The following is a 26769-nucleotide window of genomic DNA, read 5'->3' as shown; positions in this document are numbered from 1 at the left end:
AGGGAGGGAGAGGGAGGGAGGGAGAGGGAGGGAGAGGGTGGGAGAGGGAGGGAGAAGGAGGGAGAGGGAGGAAGAGGGAGAAAGGGAGAGAGAGGGAGAGAGAGAGAGGGAGAGAGAGAGGGAGAGAGAGAGAGGGAGAGAGAGAGAGAGGGAGAGAGAGAGGGAGAGAGAGAGAGGGAGAGAGAGAGGGAGAGAGAGAGAGGGAGAGAGAGAGAGGGAGAGAGAGAGAGGGAGAGAGAGAGGGAGAGAGAGGGGGAGAGAGAGAGGGATAGAGAGAGGGGGAGAGAGAGAGGGGGATAGAGAGGGGGAGAGAGAGAGAGGGGGAGAGAGAGGGGAGAGAGAGAGGGAGAGAGAGAGAGAGAGAGAGAGAGAGAGAGAGAGAGAGAGAGAGAGAGAGAGAGAGAGAGAGAGAGAGAGAGAGAGAGAGAGAGAGAGAGAGAGAGAGAGAGAGAGAGAGAGAGAGAGAGAGAGAGAGAGAGAGAGAGAGAGAGAGAGAGAGAGAGAGAGAGAGAGAGAGAGAGAGAGAGAGTATTTGCGTGTCCTATTACATATGTCCTCCGGGGCGAAGCCCGGGTAACCAGCTAGTTTTATCATAAATGGGACTTCTTAAGCTTTAAAATGAGATGTCATTTATTAGTCTACGATTATTAGTTTCGAAGATATAAACGTTCAAAGTGTGACATGTTTTCGTTGCATCTACGAGAAATTTAGCTAAACTTTCTAACGCTACTATATCTAAACGAGAAGAAATAGAGAGTTCAGGCTGAATTTATCATAAATGGGACTTCTTAAGCTTTAAAATGAGATGTCAATGATTACTCTACGATTATTAGTTTCGAAGATACAAACGTTCAAAGTGTGACATATTTTCGTTGCATTCGTTGCAAGCTGTGCCTAGATTTACCCCCCCTTATACCCCTCCTTACTGTCGACAAAGACGTAGTTCTACGTCAAAAACGCTGGATACGGTGAAATTTTACACGATGCTTTGAATTGATTCGTACGTTACATTAACAACCACATGTTGTCAGTAAATACGTACCAAGGTCTTTACCAGGACCGCGCAATACCCAGCTATCAGATGAAGCAAAAAGACCGTGTTGCATGAATATAATTTCCTTCTTTTTCTTGTTATTCAACAATGGACTTCCAGGTATCCTGTGTATCTTCAAATTGTAACCATCCTCCGTTGTGACGTTATGCTCCTCAGCAGGATAATCATATCGTTCTACCAGGCCAATCTATGTAAAAGAATATATAACATCCACAGTATATCATAGTTTCATCTCTGTTTCAATTTCTATATATTTTGAATGTCAAAAAATATATTTATACAACATTCAAGACTTTTGGTTTAATAATTTATTGAATTTATTACAAAATACACGTAAATTCAAGACTAAAATTGAAAACAATTTTTACTCACAAAATCCAATACTTTTCCATTGTTCATTTCTTCGACTCGATCAATTTTTCTTACTCTCACTAAACCAGGGTCCTTAGGGAAGAGAAAATTTAGGAATTCGTTTTGAAGGAACAATGGTATGACCTGCGATTTTCCTTCTGAGAACGTTGTAATAATTAAAAATGCAAGAAACATGGATTTCATATCTAATATATTCATATCAACTTATGGCAAAGTAGATTGTAAAAAAGTCGTAATTGTCGACAATGTCACTTAAAATACTTTTCGTGAGGCAACTTGTTCCTATAATGCGGCCTGCAATGAGAAACAAACGCGATGAGTGCTGAGTCAACAATAATTTAAAAACGTTATTTTAACAGAATTTCAAATTTCTATCATAAAAATGACAAAGTATAACTTAAAAACTTCTACAAACAGGTTTTGAAGAATAATGGATTTGAAGATAGGGGAGACCGGGGCTAAAACGTCTACGGGGTAAATACGTCTAATCAAATATCTCGGAACCTGTATATTGTGCGAACTCGCTATTAACATTGTAAACGCTGCTTATAGTACCCATGTGACCAACGGAGTTTCGGCAGGTTACCTGCCGTGTTATGATTTTTACGAAGGCAAACGTGTTTTCGGAAGGTGAAAGTTACATTTTCTGCGCGTGGAAATTTTGTAATATCTGCAATAATATTTGCTCTCCAAATCTCGAGGTACGTGATTATAAAGAGTAATGCATGCTGAACACGAATCCAGTGTAGTTTTTTCATTATTGTTGATGTCTAATATTTCGTGGGCGATCAAACCTGAAACTTGTGTTTGGGGCTAATCGGTCAGTAAGCAGTCCGGGTGCATTTCCAAGGCATTTTCGGGCTCACTGCATATGGAATATGGATGAGACGGGAATTACAACCGTTCAGACACCGAATAGAGTCATCGGACGTCGAGGAGTGAAACAAGTCGAGCGAGTGACTTCTGCGGAAAGAGGAACTCTTGTAACTATTTTTTAATAATGTTTCGCATAAAAATTTTAAATAAATTTTTATATTTTTCTTTTAAAAAACAATTATTGCATGTATCCTATTATTTTTTAGGATTAGATGTACGTATATGTATTGAAAATGCAGTGCAGACTGTTATACCCCGGCATTTTTGAAATTTCAATTTTTCCACCGTTGTCGTTTTTGCTCTATACCGGTTAAACAAAGCGACGTAGACAAAAATTTCCTATATAAATTTTGTAGCTAAAGGTTCACTCTTTACAGTGGTATACCACATTTAACTACAATTATTTATTTTGTTGTTAAAAATCGGCACCGAAAAAAAACGGACTGTTTAGCCCCGGTCTCCCCTAATAATCGAAATGCACATATGCATGAGCCAATTTAAATTTTTATAAATTTTCCAATAGGAACTATTAATGTCACATTTTATATAAATATATAATTTAAAGTGGAATCAGGTATAAAATAAACAAAATATGAGACTCAAAGATTTAATGTACCTATAATGTAAAATAGTTAAATATCAATAATAATTTCGTCCGCCAGTGAATAAAATCAGCAATTCAATTTATTTCTCGATTAACTGGCGCGATATATACAAGAATGCACAACGTTTCGGCTCTATATTCGAGCTCTTTTCAAGTGCGAACTGAAACAGGAACAGCGAAAAAGAAAAACAATATTAGGTATTAAGTGACGCTTCCACTTATAAAAAGGTGGATAAGAATCCCATTAAACAGATCACAACTAAGATTAACCAACTCGTGAAGTCGTGGCACGACAATGACATCATTGATTACCAAATCTTTAAGCAGTTATATTGTACGAATGGAAATCTTCCTCGGTGTTACGGCTTGCCGAAGATACACAAAACCGGGTTTCCCATGCGTGTCATCGTGTCAGCAATAGGCAGTCCCCTCTATAATGTCGCTTATACATGAGATTTTGCATGACTCTATCCCCAAACCACGATCTCATGTAAAGGATGGTTGGTCTTTTGTAAAAGGGATTGCAAATGTGAGGATTGGCTCCGACGAGGTCCTTGTGTCTCTGGATGTCACAGCACTGTTCACCAACATCCCGAATGAGTTGGTGTACGAGTCGGTGAGAAAAAGATGGCATTATATCTCGCAAAATACGAAGCTCAGTTTGCCTCAGTTCCTCCATGCCATAGAATTGATTTTACATTCCACTAGCTTTTGTTTCGATGGCAAGTTCTATGAGCAGATCTATGGTAGTCCCATGGGATCTCCCCTCTCTCCAATATTAGCTGATATGGTCATGGAGGATCTTGAGACTCACTGTTTAAGTTTATTGGACTTCGATGTTCGTGTTTACCTCCGCTATGTAGATGACGTTTTTACCATAGTGCCGAAGCGAGCTATAAATGCTTTATTGGAAGCGTTCAACGGTTACCACCCACGGTTGCGTTTCACCTATGAAATTGAAACTGGTGATTCGTTGCCGTTTCTGGATACTATTGTGATTAGGGACGGTGATGAGTTAATCACCAATTGGTATAGGAAACCAACTTTTTCGGGGAGATACATTAATTACTTTTCTAACCATCCACTCAAATATAAAATCAACAGTATAAATAACTTAGTGGATCCCCATACAGCACAAAATGTTTTCAAAAAATATTTCTAAATATTTCTATAAAAATATTGCGAGAAACATTTTAAAATGGTTTTAGGAGTATTTTAAAATGGTTTAAAAACCTTTTGTGGTAACTTTTTAAAGAATATTTTAAGAATCTTTTAAAAATATTTTTAAAAACGTTCTTTTTTTATCACCCAGATAAAATTTTCTTAAATATTTGAAATGTATTTTTAAAATATTAATTCAAATCTACATATTTATTGTATCATAATCTTGTTTCAAAATATTTAAAAAATATTTTTATTTCTTATTGGTTTTATAATCTTTTTTCAAATATTTTCAAAAATATTTTTGAAATATTATAAAATATTCTTAATTAAAGATGTATGTCGCTTATGTCAAAATAAAGGGATAAAGCTGAAATTTACAGAGATTGTGCACTTATATATCCCAAAAACCTGTGTTAAATTTGCGATCGATTGTCCGACCCGTTTCTGAGATATTTACTTTAAAAGTTACAGAAATTGTATATATATATATATATATACTTCCCATGTAAATATCCCAGGTAGCACACATGGTCTTATTGACGTCAATTTAAGATCATATTTCGTCCACGACGTCATATGTCCTTTATATGACGTGTATTTGACGTACTATTGTAGATATGAAAGTATGACGTCATGAAAAGGACATGAATTAGACGTCATTTTAAGACCAAATTTGGTACACGACAATTTTATTTTCATTTTTTGAGTTTTTCTTAATTAAAACAGACCCATACAGCATAGAAGCTTGCAAGACATTGCCAGGAACGTTACAAGTTGTAATGTAATGTTGTAAAGACAATTGCAACATTTCGTTGAAATATTAGAACAACATTGCAGAAATATTATAAGAATAATTGAAAATATAGTAGGTACTATAAACGTTCCGTAAAAACGCCCTTTATAAGGCCCCTTCGGGGCAAATAAAGTACTCTTTGAATTGAATTGAATAGTAGGTACTATAACTTACTCCGTGAACATATATGCACACACATACATAAAGAATAGATTTTTTTTAGATTTGTTTCTTTAAATTTAATTCCTAATTATTTTTCAACTTTGATTCAATTCATTAAATAAATTCTTTATTTTGTCAGGTAGCGTCTTTAGGCGTTATCATGCATGTTGTTAACGTTATTATATTAATATTATATTATGTTAAATATACGAATTTTATATTAATAATTATTGTACATTAATTGTAATTGCGTTATTATTTTTAATATTTACCGGTTATCATTACACGATTTTTGAACACTATAAAGATATGTTATATAGAAGTATAAGCAACAAGGAAGCGTCAGAATCAAAGGATCACCACTAGTCCGTTCGATCATCGATGTCAAGCGACGTTAGGTGCGGTACTGACTCGGATAGGTGACCGCGCGGCTGTATGCACACACGACATATATATAATAAATGTATTTTTTTTGTTTTTCTAAAATTCTTAATTCACAACAGCATAACGGTATATACATACCTTTAAATGACTCATATTTATGTCATTTTTAAAGCATTTTTAAAATTATTATGAACATATTTTATTTTTTAAAACAATATTTCTAAAAGATTTTACAAATATTATTGAATATATTTATTTGCAATCTTTTAAAAATATTTTTGAAAATATTTTTCTGACATGATCTGACGGACATAGAAACATTCTAAAAATATTTTTGTAAATTATTTTAAATTATTTTAATCTTCCTAAAAAATATTTTAAAAATATTTAAAAAACATTTTGTGCTGTATGGGTGCTATCCATTCATGCGCGGCCTTAGGACGTGCTATCTTGTTGTCAGACGAGCGTTTCCATCACGCCAACATTAATATTATTAAAAATATCCTTGTGGATAATAGCTTCCCGATTAAGTTGGTTAATAAGCATATTAACAATAGATTGCGACAATTAGAAAATAGAAGGGACTTGAGTACCAATTCCGAACGCGACAGCACGTTTGATGTACGCAGATGTGTGGTGATCCCTTATGTGAAGGGCTTAAGCGCGGGCATACGGGGTACTCTTGAGAGAGTCCGCTGTGACGTGGTATATAAGATACCGAAAAAACTCAGTGCTGTCATCAGGAGGGGCAAGGACAGATTAGCGACTAACAGGGAAACTAATGTGGTTTACAAAATTGATTGTGAGAATTGCGACGCGTCTTACATTGGGCAGACGAAGAGACATCTCGAGACAAGAGTGAAAGAACATTTCAGCGATATTAAAAAACATGACAGCAATTTCTCTGTCGTAAGCAAGCACCGGATACAGAATGACCACAATTTTAAGTGGTCAGATCCGAAAATATTACACAAAGAACCTCACTTGAAAATGAGAGAGATCGCTGAAATGTTCTTTATAAAGAAAAATAAGAACACGATCAATTTAAAAAAAGATACCGAGAATTTAAATACGATATACGACAGTGTCATCATGTCAGTTTAACTGTTTATATTTCTACCTCGGGACACCTTGTTTCTTTTGTTGTCCGCTCAGTCTCCCAAGTACTCGCATACATGTAACATGTCGCAACGAAGAACTAGTCATACGCGAAATCCTATTATGAGATTCGTAAGTTTTTCTTGATCGTCGCTTTCTCTCCTCATATATCATTGTTGCTACAAATTAAGATTGGTCCACAGCTGACCTTTAGGGCCATGCGGGAACATGCTCATGAACTCAGGAATCTGTACTAATTATGTGACGAGTCAATAGATGATAGGTATTGCTCAATATTTAATAACGTCGTTAACTTAATATTGTCTCGATTTATTTATATTGTTTTTCTTTTTCGCTGTTCCTGTTTCAGTTCGCACTTGAAAAGGGCTCGAATATAGAGCCGAAACGTTGTGCATTCTTGTATATATCGCGCCAGTTAATCGAGAAATAAATTGAATTGCTAAAATAGTTAAATATAATATATGCGTATGGTACACCGATAAAAATGAAAACTAGAATAGAGAGAAGAGTAGATGAGTTGGGTAAACTTCCAAAAATCATTCTTGTCGTATATTAAGAGAAATTTTTTATATCCGAGATATTTTAGACCAATATATTCTTATCGTTTATAGATACTTTAAAATATAAAATTCCCCATAAACATTCGTCTCTCGATGGGTTTACCTTAACACTCTTTTGTATTTTCTCTTTAACAATATTTTCTAAGATAACGTGTATCCGTATAAAAAAATTTTTAAGTAAAGTAAGTTGCCCTTTCAATAAAATTTTTAGAAATCTAGACAATTAAGTTTTATACGAATAATAACAAATAATATTCATGAATAATCTTCACAAATATTTCAGATTTTTTTAAATTATGTTAAGTAAATTTAATTCTTTAAAAAGTAAAGTTAATTCTACCGTTTTCTCGCTTAGTATATTATTCTTTAATAAAAAGTTCGTTGATGCAAATTCTATGTTTGTAACAAATGTCTATATTCGCTATTTACAAACTTAAAGTTAATATCATAGATAAAAATATTTTATCTATGTGTAATACACTTATCGAAATATACATTACATACCTACTTAAGTAAATTGAAGAAGATTAAAAGAAATATCTTTAGTCGTGTATGGCAAAAAATCCTTAAATATTACGACAGCGATTTACATGCTTATCGCAACCCACGTATATTGCACGAAGATGCAGAGTATATGCCTATAGTATACGAGATAATATAGAACTACAAAGAATCACCAGTTGCGTTTCTTGAAATATATATACTCATCAGTAACGTGTTCAGTGACGAAACTTAAGATTTTTACCCTTCCATATAAATTTCTTTTAATCTTTCCACTATTTCAAATAGTAAAATTAAGTCATACATACATGCATTCACGTAAATTTTGAAAACTTTTTAAAAGCCTTTCTCTATAATCCCTATTTTCTTAATAAAATTGAACAAACATTTAAGGTTGCCAAAACTTTTTAATGGAATAATAAAGACAATAGGCTTGTTTGTTTTCGCTGCACTTCTGAACTAGTACAATAAGTTAGAATGAAAGAAAATGTATTTGTTTCAGTCTAACTTATATTGCACTAGTTCAGAAATGCAACGAAAAAGAACAGGCCTAATAATAAAAAATATCACGTGTTGCAAAATTAGGTTTTCTACTTTTATCAAAAATTTGTATATACAGATTTCTTGTTCTGCTTACAAGTTTATTCTTTGAATATTAAGTACTGCAATTTCTAGCTCCGTTACTGTATTAACTAACAATTATAAAACCATATAATGACTTAATGACCTTGCAGTTATCAATAGTTCTATAATCTGATCATTGATTTTTATCCTCTAAAAGAGAATAACACTTCCGTATTAGAATAATCAACATTTAGAATAATAATAGCGACGCAAGTAACCATAACAATAGTAGAACTTGAACTCATTATTGTCTGACTGAGACTGATTGATTACTTTGTTATGATGAACTATGCATACAGAATGAACCGACCGGTATGTATGAAATGGTATATGCGTGAGCATCGAAAGAAATAAAAAATTTAAAAGTAAGTTAGTTTTAAGATAGTTTATAATAGATTATGTGTTACATTCAATTAAAGGAATCAAATTTTTTGAAAATTTTACATATTTTTCGTATTTAATTTCATATTTATTGTCTCATGATGAATATAAGAAATAATTGAATCGGATTTCGCCCGTAGGTATATAGCTATAGTAACAATATTCCCTTAAGATTTTATATTCTTATATCTGCAATGTATAGGCTTTTAAAATTGCTACATTTTAAGTTTTTACCTATCTACACTTAAAAATCTTAAAAAAAATTATCTAATTCACACTTTTATTTTAGAAATATTACACATGTGTAATCAAATAAAAATAATAAATAATTAATGCAATACCACAGCAACACAAAAATCTCTGTATGCACAAACGTATGCGCTTGTTGACGTCTATATAATATCGCGCAAATATCAACGCGCAAGTATAAACCTAAACATTATACTTTTTCTTCAATCCCTTCCAAATCTTACCGATTCCCCATTCTTCTCTCATCGCCATGCTTACTTTCTTAATTTTTTCCTGCATTTCTCTATCTTGTACCACCGTTCTTTGTAGCCAAACTCCTAAATATTTAAACGTTTTTTAACTTCTATTATCACTTTCATTATATTTGCATGAATATTCTTCTTACTACTTTGAATAATTTCGAAACGTTTGAGATCTTTCATATTTCACATTATTATTGAATTCGAATTCAATAACGTCAAAAGTAGACTGATTTGTGATTTCACACAAGATTAGATATATTCTAATTAAAAAATGGGGTACGCAAGATATACACATTTAATATGAACAATCCATAAAATATATCGTTTAATCATTTACGATTACATTAACTTAATACAGAGCTAGAGTGTCTCATAGTGTTCTCATTTTAATCTTATTACAACATTGCCTAACATAATAATTGATAACTTTACGTTGACAAATCTTATGTAAATTTAAAGAAATACACATGCACACTCACACACAATTTGCTGATTTTTTTAGCAGTACTACGTTTATTATACCATTTCAAATTATATAGAGAGTTCAGGATTTCTCTCCATTTAATTTACATGCATCGATTAGATTTATTTTATAGACTTATTTTGGTCAGTATCAAACTTTTGTATTAGTTCTAACACACGATCGTATAAAAGAGTTTTCGCGTTGATTGCCCACAGGAAATCTACGTAACTGAAAAGCTTAAATGGCACTTTCTCAGTTAGAAGAACATTTGGTAAGTGTTTGCCAAGTTCCAACACATTCTGAAAATCAAAAACCCAATAATGAAATAACAATATTAATAACGAGATGATTTAAATATATGAAAAGAACATATAGAAAATCGATCCAATTGATATAAATCAATTGTTTTTCCTTTTATACTTTGAATTACATTCAATCGGATCCTTTCGTATTGTTAACAATTTACATGATCACCATTTCATCATGTTTGTGTAAACATTTCTTTCTTTTGTTTTATTTGTGAGTAAAAATTAGACAATGAAAAACTTAACGGAGAACTGTTACCTCTTCTGTAGCAATCATATCATTTGTTGAGTAAAATAAAATTATTGGAGCAGTTATCTTTTTGAGATCATAACTTGGAGGTGTTTTCTGTTTGTATCGCTTATAGTTTTTAGCTATTCCATAATCATAATTTCGAAAGTCCTCTGCAACAATCGATATTGATAGTATAAATACGTCCAGAACTTAAAAGTATATTTGGAAAAAATAATTACAGTGCATATATATACAATTAAAAATTAATTTGTAAAAAATTATAAATTAATTTAGATCTTTCAATGATATCTTATCTTAAACGACAAAAAATGTTTTATTGTAACATCACATTGTAACTGGAATATTGCTTTAGAAAAGGAAATACTGTTTTATGAAAAAGGGAATATACTCACTTATACGTTTATTTTGGTAAAAATGCTCTAACGTTTGTGTAGAAATACCAGCTGGAAGATAGGAGAATAAATCTGGCAGGTTTGTCTATAACAGAAATAATTTATATAAATGAAGAGTGTCATAAAGCGACTAATTAGAAGAAGAGGATGGGGGGTGGTTAGATCATATAAGTATTTCCGCACATTATAAACATTGTATTACGTTTGTCTTTTATGTGTTATGTATGATAAAGCTTACAGTGTTAAGTTGTGCTGGATCAGAACCACCGAATAATAATAATGGAGCGACGCAAATAAATTGAGTAATCGTATTATCTTTATATAACATTCTTCCCATCGTAACAGTCGCTAAAGATTATGGGAAAACATCGTATATTTCACGCTCTCGTAGAACTTCCTGGAATGTGTAGAACAAACAATTTAAGTATTAGTTCATAATACCTAACAATATTTTTAGAGCACACATTAAATAATAAAAATTATGATTCATAATGTATGTTTAAACACTATTGCTTAAAATAAGAGGTCACAGATTATGACAGTTACCATCAATATTGGAAAAATGTTAACAAATCCGTTAATTATAGGTGTTACTTTTATCCAAAAGGAAGCAGGAGCCAGACCAATAGCCATTTTTATTTTCATATTGTATTCCGGTCTTGATGACAGAAAAGTGAGTAGTGTAGTACCTCCCATTGAATGCCCGATATTATAGTATAAATCTTTTTGCTTTGTATAATTGAGAATGTAATTGAACATGGCCGGTAGATCTTTTGTTCCAATCTCGTGAAAGCTGAAAAATAAGAATTATGACATTATTTCACAAAACACATTTTCTCGCTCTCCCCCCTATTTGACAAATGCACGCAATCAGTTTACAGTGAGAAAAAGAGTAAAAAATAAAAGATTTTTCAATCTTGCTAATGAAGAGAATACCCATAGAGCACAAAATGTTTTTAAAATATTTTTTAAATATTTTTTAGGAAGATTAAAATAATTCACAAAAATATTTTTTGAATGTTTCTATGTCCGCCAGATCATGTCAGAAAAATATTTTCAAAAATATTTTTATAAGATTGCAAATAAATATATTTAATAATATTTGTAAAATCTTTTAGAAATATTACTTCAAAAAATAAAATATGTTTAACCCAATAAGTAATAATTGTGTTTCATGTTTGAAAGATTTTTTTAATATCTGTAAAGTATAGGTACATCTTTTTTTTTATATATTTGAAAAATATACATATCTATCTTGTGAATGTCATGATTTTGCTTCGCCAGAGACCTGCTTATATTAGCCTTCAACTGAAATTTACTTACGAGTTAGTCTTACCATTATGCGCCGCCTAGCAGCGTCGTTCCAAACTAGCACGGAAAGATGCGCTATCATGCATCTTTTAATTAAGAATATTTCATAATATTTCAAAAATATTTGAAAAAAGATTTTAGAACCAATAATAGATTTAAAATATTTTTAAATATTTTGGAACAAGATTATAAAACAATAAATATGTTGATTTAAATTAATATTTCAAAAATATATTTCAAATATTTAAGAAAATATTTCCTGGGTGATAAAGAAGAACATTTTTATAAATATTTTTAAAAGATTCTCAAAATATTCTTAAAAATGTTATCACAAAAGGTTTTTTAACTTTTTTAAAATATTCCTAAAACCATTTTAAAATATTTCTTGCAATATTTTTATAGAAATATTCAAAAATATTTTTTGAAAACATTTTGTGCTGTATGGGTACTGTGCAAACCTTAACGTTTACAAAACATGTTATAAGTACAATATCCTTCTTTCATTCCTATATACAGGGGAACTGTGCCTAAAATATCGCACCCCATTTTTAAAAACCAAAATCTTGACTGAAAACTCCTATAAGAATATATATAACTAAACTGCATTATTTTAATCGTAATATGATCTCCATGGCATAATGTGTTCAAAATTTACTTTAACTATCTTTTCTGAAGGAAAACAAAAAAAACGGGCACAGTAACAACTGTGCCGCAAGCAACAACGTAGAACTACGTCAACTGTCACTATTTCATGTTAAAGTATTCAGCGAAGGAAGACAGTTTCTTTTTTAGCTCATAAATTTTTCTTTATAAGAAATTTTTTAAATTATTAGCATATACCCAGACAGCACACGGATATCCGATGGACATCCATAAGATGTCCTTTAAGGATATTGAGGATGTCCATAGGCCATCCGTTTAACGTCCATTGGACATTTTATGTTTACGTCCATAGTATATCTGTTTATGAAATTGGTGGACATACTTATATCCCTAAAACATGTCCACAGGATATCCGATGGACGTCCTATGGACATGATAAAAGGAAGCATCCAGAATTGTAATTTACATTAAAAGGGTAAAAACAATTAAATGTATAAATATTTTAAAATAATATATTTATTTTAAAAATTATATAAAATATATACATATATGTATGTAGCCACACACACATACACGTATTGTTAAACGTATTGCACACGCGTATTGCAAATTAATTAAAGAAAACAGCAATTTGTACAAAATAGTTATAAAAACTAATGTTGAAATTTCAATAAGGGTGTTTACTCAAATTTTGTAAAAAAAATTCTCAGATTTTCTAGAAATTTTACTCCAAATTCACACTTTTGCATTGTTTAAAAACAAAAATGATTCAAAATGAGCAAAAATAAAATAAATTCACAAATTGCATGTGCAAATGCAAATGTTCACAATAAAGAATATATTTTTTTTATTTTGCTTCTTTCCCTGCCCTTTCTTTTGCACGTCTCAGCCAAGTTTTAATGGCTTGCTCAACTTCTTTTCAATTTCCCAATCAGCAGACAATGTTTTTTAAATGTGTTTTTAATATTTATTTTTTATTAATTATACATTTATACAATCCATTGTAAAAATAATATTTATTTAATGTTTATTAAATATTTATTTCACATTGATTATTTATTTGAAGTAATGATTTAGAAAAAATATTTATTAAACGTTTATTTAACGTTTATTTAATATTTCTTTTACATTAATAATTTATTTACAATAATGATTTAAAAAAACATTTATTTAACATTTATTCAATATTAATTTAATATTTATTTTACATTACTTATTTATTTGCAATAATAATTTTAATAGACATTTATTTAATATTTATTCGACATTAATTTAATAATTATTTTACATTACTCATTTATTTGCAATAATGATTTGAAAAAACATTTATTTAATATTTATTCGACATTAATTTAATATTTATTTTACATTACTTATTCACTTGCAATAATGATTTGAAAAAAACATTTACTTAATATTTATTCGACATTAATTTAATATTTATTTTACATTACTCATTTATTTGCAATAATGATTTTAAAAAATATTTATTTAATATTTATTCGACATTATTTTAATTCTTCGAGTGGGTGTCGGCCACCCAAACAAAAATTCAGGCCCGATATTTTTAAGATAGGCTTTAATAAATCAATGCCCCTCCACCTAGAATCCCTATGTTTGAGTCCTTCTCTCGAAGATGCGTACAGAAAGGCTTTAAGCCATGTCAGTTATGTTTGGTAAACATTTGAAAATTATTATAGGTTAAATTGTGACCACCCGGGGTGTGATCTCGATCGGTGTATATTTCTTATTGCAACCAAAAATTACAACATTATTATTCATCGAGCATATATATATTTCGGGTTCTGCATATTTTATTTGAACAACACCCTTTTAAGATGTTTCATGACTTTTTACGTGTACATAATTAAATTGGAGATATGAGACTGAATCCATCTGGGTGTCGACTGACCAGTGTGGTCGAGGCGTATTAAAAAAAGAGATGTGGCCTTGGGAGGGTTAATATTTATTTTACATTAATTATTTATTTGCAATAATGAATTGAAAAAACATTTATTTAACATCTATTCGACATTATTTTAATATTTATTTTACATTAACTGTTTATTTGGCATAATGATTTAAAAAAACATTTATTTAAAATTTATTCGACATTATTTTAATATTTATTTTACATTAATTATTTATTTACTGTAATAATTTGAAAAAAACGTTTATGTAACGATTATTCGACATTAATTTAATATTCATTTTACATTAATTATTCATTTGCAATAATGATTTGAAACATCGTTTATTTAACATTTATTCGACAGTAATGTAATATTTATTTTACATTAATTATTTATTTGCAATAATGAATTGAAAAAACGTTTATTAAACATTTATTCGACATTAATTTAATATTCATTTTTACATTACTTGTTTATTTGCACTAATGATTTGAAAAAACATTTATTTAACATTTATTTGACATTATTTTAATATTTATTTTACATTAATTATTTATTTGCTATATCGTTTCATTCAGATGGCGCAACGCGTGAGTCGCCACTCTCAATTAAGTGCCCCCACCTCCTTCCTCGCTCTCGTTCGGTGTTATGGCCGCGCTTGCTGCGTTTCTTCGGACGAGACGAGTACGTTTTCTTTTTTTTCGTAAGTGATTGAGCTAAGTATTCGGCACGTATTCTGGAGACCAACCGAGCGAGATTTGACTTCCCAGGGAGAGCTCACCGCCAAGAAAAGGAGAGCTGCGACAGCTCGCGTCCGAGAGGAAAGATTGAGGCGAGGAGTCCGGTCCAGCGAGCAGGGCCCTTCCGATATTCTCATTTGGGACGCCATATTGGATTAAAAAAACATTTTAGAACACGTTAAAATAGATGTTTTTGTAACATTAAAAAAACATTTTCTCAAACGTTAAAATAAACATTTTCAAACATTAAAAAATGTCTTTTTAAACGTTAAAATAAACGTTTTTTTAACATTAAAAAAACACTTCCTTAAACGTTAAAATAAACGTTTTTAAACGTTAAAAAAATGTTTTTTTAAATGTTAAAATAAATGTTTTTTTAATTAAAAAAAGCGAACTTAACCCATCATTTTTAACATTTTTAAAAATGTTTTTAAAAATGTTTTCCAAATGTTTTTAGAAATATTTTTAAAAACATTTCTTTGCTGATTGGGTTTCCGCTGCTTTACACAGTAGAGCACTTTCTAAATAGAAAAAAAACATAATATAGACATAATTATATATTTGAAATATAACTATAGTTATAGTTATTATACAGGGTATCTCTGGCCCAGACCCCTCTGAATCTCAGAAACAGCTTTAGATATGGAAAAATGTTTTAGATAGCGCCCTGGGTTAGACTTTAGAGATACCCTGTATAAAGCACCGACAATACACATAAAAATTTACAAACATAAATCCATTTTCAGACAAATTTAGACTACTAATGCGTTTTAATTACATATTTGATGTTGTTCAGCAAGAGAGCAACGCAGATGTGGTGGTACAAAATATTTCTGACTGAACTGTGAAATTTCCTAGACAGCACAGGATATCCTATGGATGTCCGTTTTATGTCCATTTCTTGTCGGGATGTCCATGGACCTTATAAAAATATTCAAAGGATATACATTTGTGGACACTCTAGGAATATCCCAAAATGGACAAGTTTGAGGACAGGGTATCTCTAAAGTCTGACCCAGCCCCTGGACCTCAGGAACAGCTTTAGATATGGAAAAATATTTTAGATAAAAGTTGTAGGATATTAAAGGGGACAGATAATAAAAATATGGAATAGATTTTGAGCGATTTTTTCAAGGCCAGGCCAATGTGATCCATGTTTTCTTAAATAGAATGTCCCATTTTTTATTGCATATTCTTGCCCTTGTCAAGACGTTTTCAAAACACTATAATGAAGCTCTCTTTTATTAAGAATTTCCTGAGATATTTTAAATTTTGTTATGATATTTTTAATATAAAATATGAAATATCTCGTAAAATATTCACTTTTCGATGACTTTATATTTTTATACGCAGAATAAGAAAAGGAATCGATTTTTGTAAAAAAATTATTTGATTGTATTTTGTAGAAATATTTAATTTTGCAATATTGCAAAATGTAAAAATTAATATTATTATTCGATTTTTTTCATTATTCTATGTAAAAAAATATTAAGGTGAAGTCATCGAAAAATGAATATTTTACGAGATATTTCATATTTTATATTAATAGTAGCATAACAAAATTTAAAATATCTCAGGAAGTCCTTAATGAAAGAGAGCTTCATTATAGTGTTTTGAAAACGTCTCGACAAGGGCTACAAGAATATGTAATAAAAAATGAAGGTTCCATTTTAAAAAACTTTGATCACATTGACTTGGCCTTGAAAAGGTCATTCGAGGTCAAGTCCATATTTTCATCATCTGCCCCCTTTATATCCTACAACTTTTATCTGAAACATTTTTCCATATCTGAAGCCGTTTCCGAGATCCAGGGCGCTGGGTCAGACATTAGAGATACCCTGTATAAAGCACCGACAATACACATAAAAATTTACAAATATAAATCTATTTTAGACTACTTATGCATTTTAATATATATTTGATGTTCAGCAAGAGAGCAACGCAGATGTTGTGGTACAAAATATTTCTAACTGAACTGCGAAATTTATTACGTTTAGGTTAGGTTAGGTAACGTGACAGCGTTACTTCTGTAGTAATTTACTCATTTACCCGGAGTGAATTATAAGTTTACTACAAAACCCCGTTTACGCAGAGAAATTATCGTAAGTTACTACAGAAGTAACGCTCGTGTAAACATATATATACTACGTTTACGCGAGCGTTACTTCTGTAGTAACTTACGATGATTCACTCGTTTACGCGGAGTAAATTATCGTAAGTTACTACAAAATCCCGTTTACGCGAAGGAATTATCGTAAGTTACTACAGAAGTAAAGCTCGCGTAAACGTCCCATACAGCACAAGTAGATACTGAGAATGTTCGAAGGATATCTCAGCAGTAGATTGCGTATATTCTCACAACATTCGAGATACGTACCACGATTTTCTGAGAACATACTCAGAACATTCCTATTTCCGCCCCACCTAGTTTATTAGTATCTACTGAGAATATCCCGCAGTAAATACCAAGAATATCTCAGGTATCAATATAGAACCAAGGATAGAATATGCACGGTATATACTTATTACGTTCGATTAGGGTTAAATAATTGGTACTCTTTTATATTTTATAAATTTATATTTATTTATATGTGCATTGTAAATTATTGTCAATGTGTGTACATTATACACTACAAATATTAATACTGACAATTAATACCGCAATAACGCCGAGTTTAATGCTTATGTTACTTCGAGTGTCATACGTGATAAGAGAATTGCTATAGAATAATAGATTACTGCCTGTTTTATGTCACATACGATTTCCTTATAGAATATTGCAGTGCTGTCGAACTTTAAATCACATAGTGATTTGAGTACATATGAAGTACATATTTAAAACTAGCGAAAATAATCGTTTTCTTAAAAAGGATTGCACATAAGTAAACCAAAAAGAAATAGGAAAGTATGCATTTTTTACATGTGTCGTGTATCTAATATCTAATGACGCTTATTTAGAACAAAAGGATAGGAAAATGTATTATAGTCACACGACTTGTTGGAAAGATTTAAAAATCTGAGTCCTCACTCGTAAGTTATCGTTTGCACAGAAAAATGTACTTACAAATTAAGCGTGATTTAAAATTCGAGAACACTGCAATCGTTCAAATATCTCGTGAATACATTTTCAATTGAATAATACATTAATCATTTACATAGTCGCGTAAGTAATTATCATTTTGTTTATCCTATACTAGAGATGGGCGATACAGCCTGAAAGTCGTGGATGAATAATAGATTACTGCCTGTTTTATGTGACATACGATTTCCTTATATTGCAGTGTTCTCGAACTTTAAATCACATAGTGATTTGAATACATATGAAGTACATATTTAAAACTAGCGAAAATAATCGTTTTCTTAAAAAAAGGACTGCACATAAGTAAACAAAAAAGAAATAGGAAAATATTTAAAGTTCGAGAACACTGCAATCGTTCAAATATCTCATGAATACATTTTCAATTGAATAATACATTAAGACAAACAATTCTTACAGTGCGAACATTTATCTTGTAAGTTATGTCAGACGGTAATCTCGATATTTCGAATAGAAAATAATTAGAATGGACTTTATAACGTAATTGCAGCGCATTTACAGTAAGCGGCAAGTTATAATTGTACGAATGATACATATATATGGCAAAGGAAGGCATCATATTGTCCGTGGATGTTTCAATACGTGTTGTATTATGTTACAAAATTCTTTCCATATACGGACCATCCTTCAGTATACATAGATGTAGGGGAGACCGGGGCCTAACCGTCAGTTTTTTTTCGGTGCCGATTTTTAACAAGAAAATAAATAATTTTAATTAAATGTGGTATACCACTGTAAAGAGTGAACCTTTAGCTACAAAATTTATATAGGAAATTTTTATCTACGTCGCTTTGTTTAACCGGTATAGAGCAAAAACGACAACGGTGGAAAAATTGAAATCTCAAAAATGCCGGGGTTTAACCGTCACCCCCCCCCCCCGGGGTTTATCCGTCACACTGCATTTTCAATACATATACATACATCTAATCCTGAAAAATGATAGGATACATTTTAATAATTGTTTTTTAAGAGAAAAATATAAAAATTTATTAAAAAATAATTGTTTTACCTATTCCATAAAACATTTTAGGCACGTGAATACAGATCCTGACAAGCGCACGGATGTGTTGTGTGCCCTACGCTCGCACGCAATGCACTGTTTCCCATATGCTCTGTTTATTGTCAACTTCTTTGAGCACACGCAGCACGTATTATCCAAGTCTTCGTCAGAATCAGACCGCTGCTGCTTCCTTGATTTCGATTTACGCCCACTGCTCGTCGAAGGCTGCGGTTCTGTTTGTGTGGCATTTTTTTTATTTTATCTTTTCTCACCGCAAAAACTGCCTTCTTGAGTTGCTCCTTGTCGACGGGAATCGACGGCGTCCTCGCGCCGATTCCTCGACGCGCCGACGACGACACGTCGTCGGAATCGCTACGTCAGGACCCAGGGATTCTGTGATTTACGTCGCTTTGTACGGAGCAACGACGACGACGACGACGACGACGACGGCCACGACCACCACCACCACCACCACCACCACCACGACGACGACGACGACGACGACGATGACCACCACCGACACCACCACCACTACAACGGCGGCGACAATGACGCCAAGACGATGCGGCGAACGCTGGACGATGCGGTCGCACGCGCGACTGTCACTGACACAACGACCAACAACGACGATTTACCGCGGCCGGGAGTCGGGACGATCTACCGCGCGCGCGGCATGTCAACTCTCGCGCGGAAATCGCGGGATCTCATAGCCGTGCCGTGCCTCGCCGTACCTCGCCGACGCCGCGACGTGCTGTGAGCGCGAGCGATCTCGAAAACAACGGTCCGCCATCTTTTCGGTCGGCCAAAACACCCGTTTTGCGACGATACATGCGTACCATTTCCCTCCTACACAAACTGACGCACGTGCAAGGGAAGACAGAATCACGCTCGAGGGAAACCTAACCTGAAATCGCCGTGAGCCGAAGTCGTGCGCCCGGCGCGCCACAGTGACGAGACTGACGGATAAACCCCGGGTGCTTACTGACGGATAAACCCCAAGCACAAGTTTCAGGTTTGATCGCCCACGAAATATTAGACATCAACGATAATGAAAAAACTACACTGGATTCGTGTTCAGCATGCATTACTCTTTATAATCACGTACTTTGAGATTTGGAGAGCAAATATTATTGCAGATATTACAAAATTTCCACGCGCAGAAAATTTCACTTTCACCTTCCGAAAACACGTTTGCCCTCGTAAAAATCATAACACGGCAGATAACCTGCCGAAACTCCGTTGGTCACATGGGTACCATAAGCAGCGTTTACAATGTTAATAGCGAGTTCGCACAATATACAGGTTCCGAGATATTTGATTTGACGGTTCAACCCCGGCGACGGTTAGGCCCCGGTCTCCCCTACACACACATATATACATAAGTATACATATATCATGTTACATACGTATGTGCACATGTCTGTACATAATATATTTTTTAAGAAAAAAAAACATATATTATGGGATATTCTGTATATATGGAGAACCAATAGAGACGTAATATCGGTGAGCATAGCATTGAAACATCCTCCTCTATAGACAATATGACACTTATTCGCACGACAGCGCATATTATATATAATCCTTTCCGCCGTCACTATTAAAAACCTGACTACATGTCATCCTCTCGACGAAACATACCTATTACAAAACGAGAAGACGAAGCAAAATTCGTTGAGCTGTTGGTATGTATTGCACAAATACACAATTGGTATCACAAATTGACTCCAACGTATGCGAGCCAAACACTTCGTCGTCACACGCAATCTGTTTTATGGGAACGAGAACCAGAACGCGAAACAGGAGCGATAAATGGAATGCATCTCGCGTTTAGAAAAGTAAACAAATAAGCTGCTCCTCCAGACACAACGTTTTAAATGTTCCGATAATCTAAATGTGAATAATTCTAAATGTAAATATTTTCCGTTCTTTACGAATGTAGAAGTGAACGAAAGGCAAAAGCGAGAGGCTGACGCAACGTTTCAGCACGACACACGAGATACGTCCGTGTAAGATAAACGGAGGAAACACCGGTCGTCGAGTCTGAAAAATATAATAACAACAGTGACATTAATTTGTGCCGATTCTCGCTCGATTCACTATTTACGAATTATGATAATAAACTTACCAATATTTTCCGTTCTTTACGAATGTAGAAGTAAACGAAAGGCAAAAGCGAGAGGCTGACGCAACGTTTCAGCACGACACACGAGATACGTCCGTGTAAGATAAACGGAGGAAACACCGGTCGTCGAGTCTGAAAAATATAATAACAACAGTGACATTAATTTGTGCCGATTTTCGCTCGATTCACTATTTACGAATTATGATAATAAACTTATCAATATTTTCCGTTCTTTACGAATGTAGAAGTGAACGAAAGGCAAAAGCGAGAGGCTGACGCAACGTTTGAGCAACGTTTTAGGACGACACACGAGATACGTCCGTGTAAGATAAACGGAGGAAACACCGGTCGTCGAGTCTGAAAAATATAATAACAACAGTGACATTAATTTGTGCCGATTCTCACTCGATTCACTATTTACGAATTATGATAATAAACTTACCAATATTTTCCGTTCTTTACGAATGTAGAAGTGAACGAAAGGCAAAAGCGAGAGGCTGACGCAACGTTTGAGCAACGTTTTAGGACGACACACGAGACACGTATCCGTATACGTGCTGTCGTACGTTGCTGTCGAACGGAGACAGCCGTTTCTCGCACTCGCGGATCGTTTCCTCGCTCGCGTGCACATACGCGAATAATGACCGAATTAATAAAGACGGGGCCAAAGAAGCCGCGGAAGGTTATGTCGACGAGACCGTCGCGCACATGGACACTATGGACAGCCGTTTCTCGCACTCACGGATCGTTTCTTGTCCTCGCGCGCTTTTCGCTTGCGTGCACGACACAACTTCGACAAGATGTCCGACCGCCGACGTCCGACTTCGTGTTCGTGGCTTCGTGCCCGATCGACTCTCATCGGGGCGACTTCGGCTCGCCTAGCGCGCGCATCAACACACCGCCTTCGGACTTAGCCGATTCGGCGTCGTCGGTGAAAGCAACACACCGCGAGCGGACACTTTATCTTCTAATCCGTATTAATTTATATATTCTGAGTAGTATACCAGAATTTACGAAAAATAATGTACTACTGTGAGATATTACAAGTACATCCTGAGAATTTACGAAAAATAATGTACTACTTTGAGATATTACAAGTACATCCTGAGAATTTACGAAAAATAATGTACTATTAGAGATGTTATAGAAATGTTCCAGGTATATTATATACGGTACGTACATGTACAGTACGAGTACAGAACAATCGAAAGATATCATGTGCTGTATGGGGTAGTAATAGTAATTAATTGTTTCATGCCATGATTGAGGTTATTCGATCTTGATTGTGGAAACTGCATATATATAAATTTTAATAGGTTAAAAGGATCTAACTTTTATATATCATTATAATGATATAAAGCCAATGGCACACAATACGATTTTTAGATGTAAAAGAAGAAAAAGGATTACCTTTGATATAAATAACGTATAATTTTCGACGTGATCGACATGAGATCCCGGCCTGCCTGGCCATAGAAGGAAACAGAAAGAGATCAGGATCGGAATTACATGCAGATGGCGTTGGCATAGAAGGATAGCATATGGATATACAAACTTGTCCATTTTGGGATATTCCTACAGTGTCAACACATGTATATCCTATGGATATCTTTATAAGGTCCATGGACATCCCGACAAGAAATGGACATAAAACGGACATCCATAGGATATCCTGTGCTGTCTGGGTAATGAATTGGCTTCCTTCTAGGAAACTTTATAGGCTAAATAAAATGATGTGGAAGCAATATGCAAGTTTTTAATTTGCAAATTTGTGTTTGTTTTCTTTAATTTAAACATTTTTGAGAAGTAAAACATACTAAATGTTTTTACTATATTTTCTTTTACATTTCCATCTTTTTTTTAACGTGGGGGAAATCCTCATAGATCCTGGGGGGATACTCTGGTCCTTCGGTAAAGGTCTATGTAGCGGCAATGTGCAAAATTCTAATTTGCTCACTGTTTTATTATTTTATTATTTTTTGTTAATTTTTTACTAATTCGATTATATTTTTCACTCTTTCCTACGTCTATTTCATATATAATTCTTTTAAATTTGATTGATTAATTTTTAAGGTATTCCTTTCACGGAGGAGCGTATTTTGTAGGCGCTTTCCTTACGAAAAAGTAGTACTAGCAATCAGTACTCAGTGATCAGTACTTGTAGTATTGAGAGTATTAGTATGTTAATACTTGTAACGATGCACCCCTGAGAAGCATCACGAAGGTATTCCTTTCACGGAGGAGCGTATTTTGTAGGCGCTTTCCTTACGAAAAAGTAGTACTAGCAATCAGTACTGAGTGATCAGTACTTGTAGTATTGAGAGTATTAGTATGTTAATACTTGTAACGATGCACCCCTGAGAAGCATCGTTCCCGGCCGCCACCCGCCGGAGGCCACAGAACATATATAATGAGAAGAGCAAGCTCCGTGTTAAACGAAGGAAACACAAAATTGATCGTAGCGCTCGCAGTGGCTTGGCTTGGTACTAGATAGTACTATATATATATATACCCAGTAAACAATTTGTCAGCAAATTGTAACCAATTTGACACCAAATACGCGCAAAACTTGTCGACAAATTCGGTGCGATCTGTGTCTGCAATACGCTTGTGTTTTGCTAGCAAAGCTTGTGTACATGACTTGACACCAAATTGACGCCAAATATCGAGCAAAACAGGACAGCAAAAGTTCAACGGCAAATTTGCGCTATATTGTGAACAAGGCTTGCCAACAAAAGCTCGACAGCAAATTTGTGCCAAATTGCGAGCAAACCTTGACAAAAGAACTTGACGCCAAATTGACACCAAATACCGAGCAAAGCTTGCCAGCGATCTAACAGCAAATTATTGACAAATTGCTATCAAAGTTTGTTGACAAAACCCGACGCCAAATTGATATCAAATATCAAACGAGATTTGAGAACAATACTTAACAGCAAATTGGCACCAAATACAGAGCAAATCTTGATGACACAGCTTGACGCCAAATTGCAGCAAGCCTTGTTACGTAGCCATTAATAAATACTAAAATATATTTTTTTAGGGAAAATTATAAAAGCATTAAATTATAAAAAGCATATAATTTTTTATTGATTTACAATAAATTATTTTATACATATGTTAAAAGAAATCTTTATATTTATAAAACATTATAAGACATTTATAAAATCTAACGGTGGCAATAAAATAATTAATTATATATTAATTACAGTAAATGTTATACAATGTGAATTTACTGACATATGCAAACATTTAACTTTGTCAACAGCACATACAATATTTGTAAACACTCGAGAATCTTATATAATGCCTGGAACACATACTCCGTGCGCAGATAATGCATTGGCCGGTATAAGAAGGATTTATAGAATCTTACTGAAAACACGAGTATAATTTCTATGAAAATGCATCTAAAACAATATTCTTATAAGCCTAATACTACTAACTTTCCTTTCTTTAATCATACAATAATAACTACCGTGCATATTTAAACAACTAGTTTAAACTTGAAACACGATTTATTATTTGCAAGAATGCAAAATTGAAATAAACAAATGTTCACAATGTGCATAGTTCGTCGATTACGATGGAATAATGCAGTACTGTTGTCAAAAAGAAATAACAAAAGAATAATATACATCATTTAGGTGCAAGCAACCGAAGTGAATTTTGTAGTGTTTGATGTAATAGAAATTAATATACAGCAGAAAAAAACTGTTCAAACAAAACTTTTAAACCGTTCAAACAAAACTTTTAAACTATTCAAACAAAACTTTAAACTTTTACAGATAAAAAAATACACGATATTTCATCAACAGTTCCAAGATTATTTTGAGAAATATTTTAATCAAAGAAAAAATATGTAAAATTTTTAATATTGCAAGAATATGATAGTTATAAAACTAAAGCATTTCCCTTGTATTTTAAATTGTTTTAAATTGTTTCTATTTCAAACTAATATTACAATTTTGCCTTAATCAGATTCAAACGGCAAGTAGAATGAAACATTTTATTACATAATATTACATATTCTTTATACTCTTATAACTCTTCTTTAAGACTATAAGAGTATAACTCTTTATACTCTTATAACTCTTCTTTATAACTCTTGTTTTCACGAAACATTTCGAATATTTTTTATTCTCATCACTATTCTCGCAGTTTTCAGAATTATCATCGTTGTCATTTGAATGAGCCTCGTTATTGTTGCCGGTGTGTCTGTTAATGTTAAATATATCTCTATAATTATCGTTATTTTCGAAATCAAAGTGTTCAGAGTACTCAAAATGATCAGAATTATTAGAAAATTCAGAATGGTGAGGAAGTTCAGAATGATGAAAAAGTTAAGAATAATGAGAAAGTTCAGATTCTTTTTGATTATGAAGAAAATCTGGTATTACGGAACTTTGGCTTTTAACGGAAGCATGTGTTTGCTGAATATGCGACTGATCGAATTCAATTAAAGGATCTGTTGAATTGAGTTCTTCTACAACTTCAACATTCACTTTCTGCCTTTTAACTTTCTTAGAAAGCTTATGAAACGGTGCTTTTTGGCATGTTCTAAAATAAACTGCAAATAAATTTAAATGTTATGTTTACATAAAATACATAGATTTCAAAATATATACTATCTTTACTTTTTAAAAACATTTATTTTTTCAGATTTTCTACTGCACAATCACTATAACAAATAGAATGTTAATGGAAAAAAATATAACTAAATTAATTAAACTAACAGTACAAAATAAACTTATAGGATGGAAGGCTGGCTGATTTTCTCGAGTTATAAAAAGGTCATCAATTTAAATTTAAAAACAAAATCTTGTTTAATTAAACAAATTTTAAATACAATTAACGTTTTACGTTTCGACTTTATATACTTAGTCTTCTTCAGAAACCTGATACATAAGAGATAATACATAAAAAATAATTAAAAAATAAAAATAAATAAAATTGCTACAGATAAAAAGGATAGAGAACAAAGCCGCATACTTTGGACTGACTTGCCAGAAATGTAGCTAAGATCTACACTATGACATAGTATAGACCTTAGCCACAATTAATGTATATACGAGTTGTCAAAAATAGAATGAAATAAGTCAAGTAATAAAATTGTTACTATTATCTATACTGTTGTTATTATTATCTCTCAAACGATATTATTTATTATTTGACAGTGTAAAATTGTAATGCATATATTAAAATTACATTAGGGCTAGAATATAAACCAGACCCACAAGAATGAGAGCAATTCCAAGATCTCAAGACGAGAATTAACCAAATCTTACAGGGCGGAATTAAGGAGTCTGGATTACTGATTGAAATCAAAGTAAGAAAAGAAAAGAAAAAAAAGAAAAGAAAAGAGAGGGGGGCCTCTGCTTTTGTCTACGAGATCAATTCTAGGGCTAGAATATAAACCAGAGCCACAAGAATGAGAGCAATTCCAGATCTTAAGACGAGAATTAACCTTGCAGAGCCCCTT

General features: G+C 32.8%; 1 protein-coding gene and 3 long non-coding RNA genes across 8 annotated transcripts; 2 read left to right on the top strand and 2 right to left on the bottom strand.

Moving 5' to 3' along the window:
• Positions 1-1023: 1023 nt before the first annotated feature.
• LOC139786189 (uncharacterized) lies at positions 1024-7746 on the bottom strand. 4 transcript variants are annotated; one of them, XR_011722208.1, is made up of 4 exons: positions 7593-7746; positions 2221-2389; positions 1427-1720; positions 1025-1241 (listed from the first exon to the last, which is right to left on the bottom strand). It is a non-coding gene; the product is annotated as an uncharacterized lncRNA (long non-coding RNA). The 4 variants fall into 4 exon arrangements; XR_011722205.1 differs by having other exon boundaries at positions 1024-1241; positions 1427-2389; XR_011722207.1 differs by having other exon boundaries at positions 1024-1241; positions 1427-2389; positions 7597-7746.
• LOC139786190 (uncharacterized) lies at positions 4636-8951 on the top strand. Its single transcript, XR_011722209.1, has 3 exons — positions 4636-4935; positions 5024-6639; positions 6711-8951. It is a non-coding gene; the product is annotated as an uncharacterized lncRNA (long non-coding RNA).
• A 437-nt stretch (positions 8952-9388) lies between these two features.
• LOC139786188 (lipase 3-like) lies at positions 9389-22223 on the bottom strand. Of its 2 annotated transcripts, XM_071725346.1 has the most exons (8): positions 21730-22223; positions 21291-21644; positions 20804-21205; positions 11045-11291; positions 10737-10895; positions 10499-10583; positions 10113-10255; positions 9389-9847 (listed from the first exon to the last, which is right to left on the bottom strand). In XM_071725346.1, the coding sequence occupies exons 5-8, from the start codon at positions 10833-10835 to the stop codon at positions 9671-9673; spliced, it is 504 nt and encodes a 167-aa protein (XP_071581447.1). In that variant the 5' UTR covers positions 10836-10895; positions 11045-11291; positions 20804-21205; positions 21291-21644; positions 21730-22223; the 3' UTR covers positions 9389-9670. The 2 variants fall into 2 exon arrangements, with proteins under 2 accessions (XP_071581447.1, XP_071581448.1); XM_071725347.1 differs by lacking the exons at positions 21291-21644; positions 21730-22223 and having other exon boundaries at positions 20804-21278.
• Positions 22224-25364: 3141 nt separating this feature from the next.
• LOC139786191 (uncharacterized) lies at positions 25365-26415 on the top strand. Its single transcript, XR_011722210.1, has 2 exons — positions 25365-26080; positions 26250-26415. It is a non-coding gene; the product is annotated as an uncharacterized lncRNA (long non-coding RNA).
• The last annotated feature ends 354 nt before the right edge of the window (positions 26416-26769 follow it).

Source organism: Temnothorax nylanderi, unplaced genomic scaffold, assembly GCF_030848795.1.
Source record: "Temnothorax nylanderi isolate EJ_2023f unplaced genomic scaffold, tnyl_v1.0 TNYL_tig0977_pilon, whole genome shotgun sequence".
Taxonomy (NCBI): domain Eukaryota; kingdom Metazoa; phylum Arthropoda; class Insecta; order Hymenoptera; family Formicidae; genus Temnothorax; species Temnothorax nylanderi.
This window is presented reverse-complemented; position numbering and strand designations above follow the sequence as displayed.